The sequence below is a fragment of the Triticum dicoccoides genome, chromosome 1A (assembly GCF_002162155.2).
Source record: "Triticum dicoccoides isolate Atlit2015 ecotype Zavitan chromosome 1A, WEW_v2.0, whole genome shotgun sequence".
Lineage (NCBI taxonomy): Eukaryota > Viridiplantae > Streptophyta > Magnoliopsida > Poales > Poaceae > Triticum > Triticum dicoccoides.
In genome coordinates, this window is record NC_041380.1 from 23,182,902 (window position 1) to 23,197,878 (window position 14,977).

At 49.9% G+C, this 14,977-nt stretch overlaps 2 protein-coding genes across 2 annotated transcripts; one reads left to right on the forward strand and one right to left on the reverse strand.

Moving 5' to 3' along the window:
• Nucleotides 1-1,420: 1,420 nt before the first annotated feature.
• On the forward strand, nucleotides 1,421-4,437 carry LOC119352932 (wall-associated receptor kinase 3-like). The gene is made up of 3 exons (XM_037619546.1): nucleotides 1,421-2,330; nucleotides 2,689-2,829; nucleotides 3,146-4,437. The coding sequence occupies exons 1-3, from the start codon at nucleotides 1,433-1,435 to the stop codon at nucleotides 4,342-4,344; spliced, it is 2,238 nt and encodes a 745-aa protein (XP_037475443.1). The 5' UTR covers nucleotides 1,421-1,432; the 3' UTR covers nucleotides 4,345-4,437.
• Nucleotides 4,438-8,732: 4,295 nt separating this feature from the next.
• On the reverse strand, nucleotides 8,733-10,810 carry LOC119359918. The gene is made up of 2 exons (XM_037625898.1): nucleotides 10,475-10,810; nucleotides 8,733-9,007 (listed from the first exon to the last, which is right to left on the reverse strand). The coding sequence occupies exon 1, from the start codon at nucleotides 10,682-10,684 to the stop codon at nucleotides 10,505-10,507; it is 180 nt and encodes a 59-aa protein (XP_037481795.1). The 5' UTR covers nucleotides 10,685-10,810; the 3' UTR covers nucleotides 8,733-9,007; nucleotides 10,475-10,504.
• Between the last annotated feature and the right edge of the window lie 4,167 nt (nucleotides 10,811-14,977).

Genomic DNA, 14,977 nt, shown 5'->3' on the forward strand with positions numbered 1-14,977 from the left:
AGGATTTATTTAGGAATTTCTGAAATAGTTATTGGGCTGTCCCATAATAGACTAAATTCCAGCACCGCCACTCGAGGGCTTCGAGCTCCTCGGCGTGGCGCTGACGCTCCGTCTCCTCGCGCACGCTCCGCTCGGCGAGGGCGGCAGCAACGGTGTCGAAGTCCGTAACGTAGTCCTCAGGCCCGACGACTCCGCAGCGGCCGAGCGGAGCGGGCTCTTCGGGCTCCTCCTTCACCGGGACGAAGGCGAACGGTGCCGGCTCCTCCTCGTCCTCCGACCACTCCCTCTTCACGGGAAGAAAGCCCGCGCCAGAGGACGAGGAGGATCCGGCGTAGGAAGATCTCGCGGAGGAGAAGGACACGCGCCGGCGGTCGTACTCCTTCGTCTCACGGCGGTTGAAGCTCGCCGGCGGCGACATCCCGTGGTTGGTCCACCTCCGGGCGCCGCGCTTCCTCGCGTCGTCCGCCCGGACGCGACGCTCGCGCTCCGGGTCCCTCTCATGGCCGGATCTGCTGCCGGAGCCGCGTCTGGAGCTCCACATTCGGCCCCACATGGCGGCTGGAGGCAGGGCGGGTGGTTGCTGGCGGCGAGAAATATGGAGAGGGGAAAGGGGAATCGGGTGGCTCGCGGCGGCGGGGATAGGGTTTGGACCCGCAAAATGTCGCGGAACCGCAGTTATAGTGCTCGGGACGTGCGGTTTGCGGGCTGCGGCAAAAAAAATTACGGGCTCTGTTCTAACCGGAAAATTGAGCCGAGCCCGCATACTCGCCGGAATTTTTGCAGGTCGGGCGTTTTGCAGGGTCTGCTAGAGTTGCTCTTACCATGGCCACGCTGGCGGAATGTGACCTGCCTCGGCTTATCACGGCGCCGTCATGCAAAAAGAGACCCCCGCCATGCCCAAATTCAGAATGTAACATCAACAGGAGCTAAATAAGTGCACGAACCTCAAAGCTTTTGGACGGCCAATAGAGGCAGGGACGTCAGTGAGAAACCGTTTTTTGGACGCTGACCGTGAGACCGCTCCACTCGGCTTATTCTTTTGCAAAAAGAGAAGTCCGCCGTTTGGCCATGCAACTAGCTGCGTGCGTGTTGACTTTTTGACTAGTCGACCTGCCGCGGGTTTAAGATAAGAGAGCTCTACGTCGTCGTCATGTGCGCCTACCTGCTACCGTTGGCTCTTCTTCACAACACAAGCACGGAGGGACTTCCGGAGCAAGCACAAATTATTTCTCGAGAGAGCAGCTCCTCCAAGATACGTGCGGCTTCCCCAATATATATCTGGTGAGTTCTATGCTGTAATATGTTTTCTAGACTAGATATATCATCTTCTCCACGCTTGTGTGTAATCTTGTCTTTGAAACGAACCGCCCTTTATCGAAAAATAATAGTTGACAACGTCGTTTACTTTGTTGTAGATCTTCAGCCGAAGAATATGCACGCCTTGTTGCAGCTCGGCCTTCTTGGCCTCATACTGCTTGGGACACAGCATGCCTCTGGGGCCGTGGTCCCTAGCTCAAACTGCCGAAGGCGGTGCGGCGATGTCGAGATACCGTACCCATTTGGCATCGATCCCAATATCCCCAACTGCTCGCTCGCACAAGTCTTCGACCTCAGCTGCGAGGTTAGAGATGGCGCCCTCAAGCCCAAGCCGTTCAAGGCCATCTTTGAGGTGCTGGACATCTCCCTCACCCACAGCACCGCCAGGGTGCTCAACTACATCGAGGCTTTCTGCTACAACAACTCCACCAGAAGCATGGAGCATCTCGGCTATCACGAGAGCCAGAACGGAGGGGCTTCCTCCGTCTACCGGCTCTCCGATGTCGAGAACAGGTTCACAGTCATCGGGTGCAACGCCCTGGGCATCATGTCGGACTTTGCCGGCACGGGCTACCAGGGGATGGGCGTCGCCACGTGCCGCAACCTGTCGGACCTGGTGGACGGGTCCTGCGCCGGCATGGGCTGCTCCCAGACCATGATACCAAAGCGCATGTACTACTACGACACCAACTTCTCCCCCTCCGTCAACACGAGCCGGATCTGGGAGTTCAACCGGTGCAGCTACGCGGTGCTCATGGAGGCCGCGGCGTTCAACTTCAGCACCTCGTACGTCGGCAACACCACGTTCAACGACACGTACCGTGGGCGGGTGCCCATGGTGGTTGATTGGGCTGTGAGGGACGCAAAGTCGTGTGACGACGCACGACGGAATACGACGTACGCATGCCTCAGCAGCAACAGCGTGTGCGTGGATTCAGTCAATGATTACGGCTATATGTGCAACTGCTCGCAGGGGTACAAAGGCAATCCTTATCTCCCCGGTGGATGCCAAGGTACGGTAATCTACTAATTACTCCATCCTTTTCTAATACTAAGATGGATGTCAAACTTTCTCTATCTTTGACAAGTTTACAACACAAAATCTGTATCCTAGATCTATCATAAATTATATTTTCATATTTTATTTGTTTAGTATTTAGTTATCGCTAGTTTTCTATGAACTTGGTCAAAGATACAAAAGTTTGACTTTTGAAATAATAATAATACACATTATAAAGAAGAAACCGGTGGACTATCTTCGTATTGAATGTGTGTACACACAAATGTCAATAAAATTGCACTCTGAATATATCTAAAGATGCTACTACTATGTCAAAATTCTAATATTTAGTTTTGCCCATCTTACTGCAGATGTCGACGAATGTAGTAACAACAACCCATGTCCTTCGGGAGGCACTTGCCACAATACAATTGGAGGGTACCGATGTTCTTGTCGAGTAGGAAGAAAAATGGAAGACAATACATGCAGCCCTGATATCGGCTTAATACTAGGTAACACAAAAAGAAATGAGATCATCTAGCTAAAAACATTACTTTTTTCCTATCCCTTGACCTTTAAGTCCATTGAGTTTTCCTTTTGTCTAATTTTATGGTGCTAGTTATTTGATATTCTTAATTAAGACGTCATATGAGGATCAGTATGTGGACTTGGACATGAGAAATAGACTAAGACCATAATTATTTGTGTCTCATTCACTAACCGTAAAATTTGAAACTAATAATACATCTTTTGTTAGCGAAAGAACACCAACTAACTCTGTCTCTCTCACTCAAATAGTTGTCTCATCACATATCATTATACATGCAGGAGTTACACTAGGATTATTTGGGGCAACCATTATCGCCATGATCACTGTATTTTGGGGACAAATGATAATCCAGAAGAGAAAATTGGAAAAGGTTAAGAGGGAGTATTTCCGCCAACATGGAGGGTTGCTTTTGTTTGATAGGATGAGATCTGAGAAAGGTCTTGCTTTCACTATATTTTCAGAAGCTGAGCTCATACATGCTACCAACAACTTTGACAGTACCAGAATACTTGGAAAAGGAGGTCATGGAACGGTCTATAAAGGGATACTGAAGAACAACATGACCGTTGCAATTAAAAGATGTGCACTAGTTGATGAAAGGCAAAAGAAGGAATTTGGCCAAGAGTTGCTCATTTTATCCCAAATAAATCACAAGAACATTGTGAAACTCTTAGGTTGTTGCCTTGAGGTGGAAGTTCCAATTCTAGTATATGAGTTTGTTCTAAATGGTACACTTTTTGAGTATATTCATGGAAAGGACCGATCATCACATATCTCCTTCAGCAATCTCTTAAGGATTTCTCATGAAGCAGCGGAAGGACTCGGCTTCCTACACTCCTATGCATCTCCCCCTATTATTCATGGTGATGTAAAAACTTCCAACATTCTTCTTGATGACAACCACATGGCCAAGGTATCGGACTTTGGAGCCTCGGTACTAGCCCCATCTGACGAAGAGCAATTTCTCACAATACTTCAAGGTACGTGTGGATACCTTGATCCCGAATACCTGCAAACGTGTCAGTTGACAGCTAAAAGCGATGTGTATAGCTTTGGAGTTATCCTTTTGGAGATCCTCACAGGCCAATTGCCACTAAAGCTTGAAGGGCCTGACACACAAAAGATCTTATCATCGACTTTCCTATCTGCCATGAAGGAGAACAATCTTGATGCAGTGTTGGTCAAACACGTGAAAGAACAAGAGAGCATGGAGCTGCTGAAAGGACTTGCAGACCTAGCAAAGAAATGCCTAGATATGTGTGGTGACAGCAGGCCCTCAATGAAAGAGGTTGCTAATGAGCTCGGTAGATTGAGAAAGCTTCCAATGTATCCATGGGTACGAGTGGGTGTGGAGACGGATGGAGAGACCCTTCTAGGTGGAGATTCTACCGGTGTTCAGGAAATAGAATCTGACTATTCTGTGGGAGAAAATGAGAACCACCACATAAATCCAGGAAGTTCGTATTATGCTAGGTGACGAAGGCAATTAGACACTCCATTAAGCTACTAGCACTTGCGTGCATAGCTTCTTGAGATACATGTTTCTTTCTGAACATTGTTACCATGTGTATTTCCTCCCTGACTAGAATTCTTGAACGTGTTCTATGTGTATTTGATCTGGTCACACATAGTTGGTTGGATTGGATTTGAACAGAAGGGATAAACTTTTTGCTGACATGTGGAAACTGCTGACCGATTGCTGGTCATGTAAAGTTTTTAACTTCCAGTACTTCCTCGTCAGAAAATTTAACTGTTGGTCCTGTAGGTGAAACCTTAAACACCTAGGGTAGTTTTGCTTTCGCTAGAACTCGTATACTGTTGATTCGTTATTTGATGATAATGAAAACCAGCTCCTGCGTAAGAGGCAAAAAATGAAAGACAAAGTGGCCCACCCTTATTGAGGATGCAAGCGGGGAACTCTGCCAGCTCCTGCTCGCCGCTCTTTGCGGCAAAGCGACGCAATTTCGCACAGGCGGTCTCCGACTGGGCCGGCCCATGACCGCAAGCGAATCTCTCTAGCTCCAAAAATTATTTCGACATCGCTGGGTATCGAACCAGCAATATCGTCCTACAAAGCACGAACACCAACCAGCTGACCTACCGAGTTTATCTGACTAGGCAGCAGCGTAAGAGTTAAAGAAAGAATAGGCGGCGCAGATCTGAATTGTTTTCAGAATTTTGAAAGCAATTTTTTGTAAAGAAAACTGGTGCTTTCTGAAACTCAAAACACTGTTCAAATTTGCTAATTGTTTTACAAAACTGACGCATCTTTCTAAATCACATTTTTCGAAATCATGAACGCCTTTTCTGAAATCAGGAACATTATTCAAAATTCCAAATGAAAATTAAGCAAACACGAACATTTTTTAAACTCTCGACCAAAAATTGAAAACACAAACACTTTTTGGAAAAGTTTGAACAATTTTTGAAGAGGGAACATATTTCGAAACTCCAAAATATTGAAAAATGATCATCTTAAAAATTTGTGAACAATTTTCTAAAATGGGAACATTATTAGAAATGCTGAATATTTTTAGAAAAGTTGTGAAAAATTTTAGCAGAAACATTCAGAACATTTTTTGCAAAAACACTAACATTTTTTTAATATGCGAACATTTTTTGTATTCATGGACAAAATTTGAAAACACAACCTTTTTTAAATTTGATCGATATTTAGAAGCAAGAAAATTGTTTGAAGTTTCTAAACATTTTTATAAATAAAATAATTTCGAAAAGGCCTCTGCTACGCCTAATCCGGCTGATGGAAACCAAATATAAGCCGCCTCGTCCACCGTTCGATGAGCTAAATCACAGTCGTCCGCTCGTCTCCACCTCTTCTAACATCACAGTGCGGTCGCAGCTCCGCATCTGGCTCTGGCACCTCCCGTACATCACTTTAGACCCCAGCGAGGATAGCCATCGGCCGGCTCACGACACTTGCACCATCGCACGTTCCTGGAGCTAGCTTGTAAATTTTGAAGCAGCGTCTTCTCCATGGTAGCACCGGCATCGGCATGCACCTCCGACGGTGCCTCATAGCACTGCTTGAAAAAAGCCTCACAACACGACAACGTCCATTGTAGCACGGCGACGACCATCCCATAGCGCCGGACCGCAACTTCTGCCGACCATCACAACAGCGGTGGCAGCTTCGGACGCCTATTCCAACGAGGTGGCGACCAACACTCGTAGTCACAACACCGGCGCACAATTATGGACACACAGTCACAACACCGACGCGCAGCTCTAAACATGCATTGCAGCATGGCGATGACCATCACAACATCAGCCCGCGGCTCCAAACATGCACTGCGACAAGCCACCATCACAATAGCAGACCACAGCTTCAAACGCCCATTGCACCATGGTGGCAACCATCACAACACCGACCCACGGCTGTGGACGCCCATTGCAGCACGATGGTGACCATCAAAACATCGGCGCGTGGCTCCGGTGGTGACCATCACAACACCTGCGCGCAGCTTCGGACGCCCATTGCTGCACGGCGGTGACCATCACAACAATGGCGCGCGGCTTCGTTGCAACATGGCGGTGACCAGCACAATACCGGCGCGCGGCTCCGGGCGCCCACTGCAGCACGGCGATGACCATCATAACACCGGCCCCCTGCTTTTGACACACATTGCAGCACTGCAACGACCATCACAAAACCAGGCACAGCTCCGAATGCCCATTGCAGCTGGGCGACGACCATCACAACACCGGCGCACGGCTCTGGACGCCCATTGCAGCACGACGAGGACCATCACAACACTGGCCCGCGGCTTCACAAATCCATTGCAGCACCGAGACGACCATCGCAACACTGGCCCGTGGCTCCGGACACCCATTAATTGTAGCACGACGGTGACCATCACTACACCCCACGCCCACGGCTCTGGACACCCATTGCACGACGATGTTGACGATCACAACACTGGCGGGCGGCTCCAGACGCCCACTGCCGCACGATGGTGACAATCACAACACCCCGACGCGCGGCTCTGGATGCCCATTGTAGCACGACGACAGCCATCACAACACGGATCCGTGGCTTCAAAAACTCATTGCAGCACCGCGACAACCATCACAACACCGGCATGCGGTATGGATGCCCATTGCAGCATGGTGGTGACCTTCACAACACCGGCCCACGGCTCCGGACGCCCATTGTAGTACGACGGTGACCATCACAACACCGGTGCGCTTGTCCGGACGCACAATGCAGTACCGCGGCGACCATCACAACACCGGCGCGCGGCTCCGGCCGCTTGCCCATTGCAGCACCCCAGCACGCCGGCCGCGTCACGCCAGCAGGTCGTGGCAATACCACCTGTTGCATTGCCATGTCGTGAACCTCGCCAGGAAAGCGCCGGCGGCGGCCACCATTTGCAGCATCCGTGGAGCACGGTGACGCAGTGCGGCTCTGCAATGGCGGTTGATGCTATGCAGCGCACGGCGGTGATAGTGCGTGGCGTACACGGCGAATGCCGCGACCCGGGGCGGCGACGACGGTTGCTTCTATGCAGCGCGTGGCGGTGACGGCGGATGCTTCGACGCAATGCACGGCAGCGACGGCGACGCCGGTTGCTGCTATGCAGCGCGTGGCGGCGACGCCGGATGGACGGGATGGGAAGCAGCCATGCTCCGTCCCTTGTTGCGCCGCTGACCGGTGGTTGCTCGTTGCTTCGTCGCTGGAGAGAACGGGGATACGGGAGAGAGACCGAGGAAATATCGTGCGGCCGTTGGAGAAGATGAGGAGAGAGGAAGCAGTGTGTGGGTCACAGCGGACACGTGGCGGGAGAAAGAGACGGCTTAAGCTTCGTCGTTATCAGTCGGTGGAAAACAAGTGTTTTCCTTTCGAAAATTATAAAAACAAATAGTACATGAACAATTTTTAAAAGTGCGAACATTTTATTAATTTATGTGCAAAATTTGAAACATAACCTTTTTAGAATTTGGATCATTTTTCTAAAAGCACTATTTGTTTTTTTAAATTTTAGAACATTTTATGAAAGAGGTGAACAAAATTTGAACTTTCTGAACTTTTATGAATTTATGAATTTTACACTACTGGAACATTTAATGAAAAAATGGACAAATTTTGGAAAAGGCGAAATGTTTTGAATTCTCGAACATTTTTGAACAAGAAAAACGAAAATGAAATAGGAATGAAAAATAAGAGAGGAATCTGAAAAAACATACAAAGGAAAGAAAAAAGAAACAGGAAAAAACGAACATAAAAAAGGGAAGAAAATAAAACCTGGTTCTGGGTCTTCTAGAAGGTTCCCAAAATAGAATAAACCAACTGAAAACCTGTGGAACATTCCCAAAACCGGAAACAGAAAGTTTTGCGTGCAGTCACTAAATGAGCCAGCCCGAATCGCTCGATGTATTGCTCTGCATGTGCGTTGCGTCAACAATTTGCCGCAACGTGCGGCAAATAGGAAATTCCATGTTTTGTGGCCTAGTAATATTATTGTAAACCACAACACTTATTTTGGAGAGGGAGCATAAGTCTTAAAATTTTAAATATTCAAGTAGCAAGTTCACAAACAAACAGCCATAGTTGTATCTGGGATAGACTAGGTACATACCTTACACATCATTTATTTTGGAAACAGACGGCTACATTATTTGCAGCGTTCAAGTTCTTTTCCATGCATGGGCGCCTGGGAGGCATGACTAGAATCAAACTTACCTGACGATCCATTCAAGCAAAATTAAACTTGATTGCAGATCATCAAGTTGATCAAGCTTTTCCTGAAATCCAGTAATTAAGATTGAACCAGGGTAAGCAAGTAAATGCTCTTAACGACCAATGGCCGTAATCAGCAGTATCGACTACCAAAACAAACACAGGAATAAAGCCAAGCACACACGGTAACAGATCTGCGACACGAAACAGAGAGCGTCTTTCATTGTGCATAAGTGACCCATGGCAGCTACTTTATCCGAAGCCGTTTTTTTCTTGGATTCGACGATTCAAATGTCGCTTATTACATTACAAACCAGAGCAGCAAAAATGCACGCAGTTGGATTTGAACAAAAAACATAAAGTTCAATCACAATAGTGAGGGTGAGGACTGGCTTGCCGCATCAAGGACACATGCCGGTAACTCAGCTGCTGCCCCTGTGACCTGCCAGTAGAGTAATGTTGAGCATTCAGTAACTTGATAGCAAACTATAAAGGGCAAAGGGCATACAGATATTTCTAAAACCCTACGACTGAAGCAAAGGGCGCAAACACTGAGTTCTCTTTTAGCAGAAATCAGAAATTAATCCAAAATGATTTGCACATTTTAACAGTTACAAATGAAAGCTCCAACATTCATATGCTCATAACAATTCAATCCTACGGAAAGGCTCATCATATATAGAAGACCAAACAGAGTTTCACATATAGTCAGATGCATGAATGCATCTCAATGCATTCCAGTATTTTGGCACAAGGAAGATCATCTACTCGTTACCCTTTTGTCTGATTGCATATAAAAACAATCGTCATAATATAAAGAGCCAGTTGGTTTACCAACTCAACTTTCTCCACACTAAATAGAAATGATGATAATTTAAGAAAATGGGACCAGAGTGAAGACAGGATAAGATAACAACATCATAGGAGCAAAAGAGGTAGAGTGCACATAAACAGTAGAAGGTAGTGCTCTAAATCGTTAATGTGGTAAGAAATAACTCCAAAACAATGGTGCTATTGTCATCAGTGGGTCAGGCAGTGCTGTCATAGGCTACAAGATACTAGGGACATTGAATCCTTTTTGCGTCACTACAACTTGCAAAACAGAAATAGCCCTTAGCTTGCTGAAAGAATAATTCTCTCGTATGCTTAGTTTCTGAAGAATAACAGAGGATGCACCAATTAGGAGCAGGTCTGCAACCACATGACTAAGATTCTGGAGTATTGATGGAAGTGTGCAGCAAGGATGATAACACACGTTGGGAATCCAATGCACTATATTTGAGCAAGAAAAGAACACATTTAATAGAATTACAATGGCATCCATGAGGTCAGAATGGCATGAGTAAAGCCGGAGAATTGAATCAATGCACTAACTCGCCCATTCCTCTACTTGGACGAAACCAATCAATTCAAGTAACCCGATGTTCCACAGACCACGCGGAGTTCAACAGATTACAATACCATTTCTCAACAGAAAACCATCGTGCGGCGTCCGCCTCATCCCCCCTTCCCCTCTTATCCCACAGACAGGGGTTGATGAACTCACTTGCCCATTCCTCTACTTGGGCCAACCCACACCGCAGATCCACCGTCTAATCGGTTCAAGCGATCCGATGTTCCACAGATCATGCAGCGCTCAATTAATTAGAAGCATTTCTCAACATGGGACACCTCGTGTTGCGTTGCGTCTCCCTCATGCTCCTCCAGATCCCGAACGACTCCACCGATTCCCCGCAGTCGCCGCAGCCCAACGATCAAGACTCCGGCACCAGCCATCTACGTGCGAAGGCGAATCGAACGCCAATCTCTCCCAACCCAACCCAGATCTACGACGAGAACAAGCAGCCGGCAGATCCACGCATCTACCTACCCAAGGACGGATCGAAGGAGGGGAGGGGCGGGGGGATACCTGGCGGCGGACGGGCCGGGCGGGCGGTGACTACTTCTTCTTGTGCGCCTGGACGAACTTGGAGTTCTTGAGGTCCTCCTCGGTGAAGCCGGCGGTCATCTTGGTGATGATGGCCCCCGTGACGGCGAAGCCGGCGATGAAGGGCCAGGTGCGGCCCCACTCCCGGCGGAAGAACACCGGCCACGGGTCGAACGCCGAGAAGAACTTCATCTCCGGTGGGTTTGATCTCGACCTCCGCCTTGGATTGGATTGGATTGGATTCGAGTCCGCCAAGATCTGGTTCTCTCTCTCGGTTGCGTTGCGGCGTGGACGGGGGGTGAGGGGAAAGAAGAGGAGTGGCTGGCTGTGGGTTGGGTTGAGTCAGTCGTGGTGGCCGGCTGGGTGGGCTTCTCGTGGGCCACGCCATGCGGGCTGGTGTTTGGGCTTCGATGCGTTCCTGAACTTCCGGCCCAGATAGACTTTTTTTCTCAAGAACAAGATGATATTTTTCTCAAAACAAAGAAAAGAAGAACAGGATGCTCTTTTTTCTTCTTCGAAGGAAGAGGAGAAAAGGATTAATCTTAGGAACCACTGAGGCTGCTCGAAAACAAAATTGAGGCTGCGTTTGGCAGCTAAATGTTAGAGCATCTTCAGCCGTTGGTCCCCCACGGGGCACGTAAATCGCCACCTGGGGCGAGGCGACGCTAAAAATCGGCGTGAGGGTTTTCGGTTTCCCAGCCGTTGGCCCCAGGGTCGCCCCAGAAGGCGGTTTTTTTTAAAAAAAAAGAATTCGGCTAAAGTTCGGTAAACTGAACAAAGATTCGGCTAAAGTTCGGCGAACATCACATTACATAGCAAAGTTTAGTAAAAAAATGGTCGCACTACAACTAAGGAATGAAGAACTCGCTGAGCGCGGCGAAGTCGTCGACGTCGCCGCCATCCCTGCTGTCGTCCTCGTCGTCCTTCTCCTCCTTGACGCGGGCGCCCCTGCTGGATCCCTGCCCGACGTCGTCCTGGCGGACCGGCGGTGGCGTCGCTGTCATCATCGAGGACGACAACGCCTCCCTTGTCGTGGCCACGGCGCCAAAGCGGCGAATTGCTCGTAGGCGCAGCACTGGCGCTGCAGCTCCGTCCGCGCCCACTTCAAGGCAGCCACGTCGTCGAGCTCCTCCTTCACGTCGCCCGCGAGCCCCGGCTCCGTCTTGACAACGGCGAGCCCCGGCTCCATCTTCGGTTTGACGTAGTGGGGAGGAGCCGAGGAGGAGGCGCGCCCGCCGCCCTCGTTGATGACGATGCCGACGCTGCGGGTGCGCCGGCCGAGCGGCGTCTCCGTTGCGGGCTCGGCCTTGACACCGAACACCGCCGGCGAGCAAGGCGAGTGGGAAGAGGGGCGGGATGAGGAGTGAGAGGACGAGGACGAGGAGGAGCTGAACCTCCTGGGCATCCATTGCCCAGCGCTCCGGCGGGGGACCGGGGCGGCAGCCATGTCAGGGTATGTCAGCGGCGGGTCGTTGCCGCCCTCGAGGTGCTACAGAACCTCGTGCAGCGTGCGGCCGGGGGCGCCCCACCACAGACTATTCTTGACGCCCCCCACCACCGGCGCCCCGTTGGTGGAGGCCAGCCGGTGCTGGAAGTACGCCGCCCACGCCTCGTGGTTGTCAGCGGTGTACTGCGGGAGGGCGCTGCTCCTCCGTCAGCGACGCCCGCATGTGGTCTACCTCGTCAGCGAAGTAGTCGGCGCGCGCGTTGACGTCGGGCACCGGGGGAATGGGGGCGCCACCGGCGCTGAGCCTCCACCCGCCCGGCCCTGCGCGCATGTCAGGCGGCGCCGGGATGTTCGCCTCGAAGAGAAGATACACCTCCCACGCGTGCAGCGAGCGTCGGCCGAAGCCGTTGGCCGCCGCCGCGTCGGCCGAAGCCATTGGCCGCCGCCGCGTCGCCGGGGAATCGCTCGCCCATCGTCGATGTTGGGCTTGGGGGAGAGAGGATCGTCAACGGCGGGTGCGCACGGGGAGAGAGAGGCATAGCACGGCGGGGTGTGACCAGAGGCGAGGGGGAGGCGTCGCTTTTATAGCCGGGCGCCGTGTGTACGCGTGGCGGGAGGGGGGCCGTCGCCACTTCGCCCGTGAGGAATCAATGAAAGGCTGACCGGCGGCAGCCTTGGCATTGATTCCCCGCGGGAAACCGAGGCGTTGTGAGGACGACGAGGCGACTGTCGCTCACGCAGCGGGCCCGCGGCTAGTTCGCACCAAAATCGCCCCGGCGCTCCCAGACGCCCCCCAGCGTGCCGGGTTCGACCTGGGTCCGCCGGTCCCAATTTCGGCCCAACCTAGCGAAAAACGGACTTCTGAAGGCGCGACTGGGCCAATTTTCGCCTGCCGGCGCTACAAAATCGCCGCGGGGGTGGGGGGGTGCGTGTTGGGGACGCGGCTGGAGATGCTCTTAAAAACCACAGTTTTAGTAACTTTGTGTTAGCATCTCACAGGGATTCACTAGAGTTTGGGATTTGGATTCAAACTACAAGGTTGGATACAAGCACAAGTGTGCTGAGAATGAGAGAAGCACGAAGAAAAAAGGTTGAAAGCGGGAGGCGCTAGAGAAAACCGCCGCTAGTGCCAGTACGGTGAAACCCTCGGATGGCATGTTCGTTGCCTTCCCCTGTCAAAATATGTACGTCGCGTGTAGCTAAGAACCAGCAGGAGTAAAGTCTGATTTAAATCTTGAGATTGTAAGGCTTGTCTGAAACGAACCCTCACATTTTAATCCCTGAAGTTTGTACCCTGTCCTCTCTGATCCTGCTCTAAATGAACCCTCACTCTGTATTGGGAGGGGATTTGGTGACGTGGCACAATGAGTTCGGGATTGTTGACTTTGACCAAATTAAATATTGCCATGTCAGTGTACACATACGTGGGTCGTTTCTTGTTAGTGTGTTGGAGAAAGAAATACTGGAGGGTTTCACGCAAAAAATAAAAGTCGCCGACGAGGGTTCGAGCAGCAAACCGAGCAGACTGCCGGACCATCCCGCTCTATCTGTCGGACGATATATTCGTGTTCCATATTATGCAATAGCATGCCCATGGCGATGCTGGTACTTATCCAGCCGCTCTAGATCGCCATGCAGTCGCTGGTGCCGACGTAGCAGTCCTCGATGCGCTAGTTCCTCCCCTACGCAGTCGCACGCGCACTTGCACTGCATGCTCCGACGAGTGCGATGAAACTGCTCCCACGCGAAGCTGGCTCCAGTTGCTTTCGTATCCAGCCGGAATCAATCAACACTGTATGTTGAAGCTAGCTTGTACAGTTGTACGTATGTCTTGTTCTTTCCTTTGTATGGGTACTTGCGTCTCGGCGGACTGCAACGATTCAGCAGTGGTGCATACGTGCATGCATCGATCCAGCAGCAGCGACGGGCATTTCGTCGAACAGCTTGGCTGCAGCAGCGGAGTTCGAGGAGGCATATGCAGTCGCCGGCGGCGGCCACGAGCGGGTCCCACAAGCATATGCTGTATAACTCATACATCCCGGCCTTTCCGGAGCCAAGTAGGAATCCCCCATTTGGATGTGGCTTAAAGGTCAAAAATGACCGGGATAAGTAAGGTCAGAGTACAGATTTCAGGAATTTAGACGTCGGGATTTATTTGCGTCGTGCCCTACAATCTCAAGGTTTAGAATAAACTTCACTCGAACCGGTAGTGGGTTGGTCCTTGGTTCCCACGTTCCGGGGTCACTAACACTTTGATGATTGTCTAAAAAAAACTAACACTTTGATGTGTTTGACATCAATATAAATACCACTGCTTTTATAATTCGTAGTAGCACAAACATTGTAGTGTTTTGTAGTATTTTAAATAGGGTCATGACCTCCTTTTTCTTGACCAAACTGAGAAAGAAAATGTGCCTTTTGGAATCTGTAGTATTAATTGACCAGACACTGGAATGCTGATTTATTGTGTTGTCAAACTAGGCCCGAGTATATTTAGGCTACTCTAGTGGGGAGTAATATATATTAGTATCATACATATGATACTATCTCAATAGTGCATAGTCTCATAAAGTAATATCATAGATGGTCATATTTATTGCCATGCATCACACAAAGTAGCCTAGCATTTAACATGATACGGTATCTACCTATGTTACTCTAACCCTCTCTCTCTTATTTAATTGTGTGCCACATAAGCATGTTTGCTAGCATCAAGCGCATGTTACTGATTATGTTATCCCCACTATGGCCAGCCTTACCTTGGCCCTCCTCCTATAGGCACAAGGTCAAATGATAGGGGACACACTTTTGGGGTTCTCCATAGTCAAACACGCCGGTATACCCGGCCTATTACATAAACAAAGGCAGGGTTTCACGATTGTTGTATCTCATAATGAAATCTAAATAATAATACTGGGAAAAGAGCCAAGCGAAACATTCAAAGGTTAACACACAACACGAGTAGTTTACGTTCCAGGTTTCCATTTCGCAACTAACCAAATCATACTGAATTTCAGCATGTAGAGGCGTGTTTGGTT

Bases quoted from the DNA above. Each gene is read 5' to 3' on its own strand.
- LOC119352932 (XM_037619546.1), top strand. From the start codon at position 1,433: ATGCACGCCTTGTTGCAGCTCGGCCTTCTTGGCCTCATACTGCTTGGG. The intron at 2,331-2,688 runs GTACGGTAATCT...ATCTTACTGCAG, and splicing joins TCTCCCCGGTGGATGCCAAG to ATGTCGACGAATGTAGTAAC. The intron at 2,830-3,145 runs GTAACACAAAAA...TTATACATGCAG, and splicing joins TGATATCGGCTTAATACTAG to GAGTTACACTAGGATTATTT.
- LOC119359918 (XM_037625898.1), bottom strand. From the start codon at position 10,684: ATGAAGTTCTTCTCGGCGTTCGACCCGTGGCCGGTGTTCTTCCGCCGG.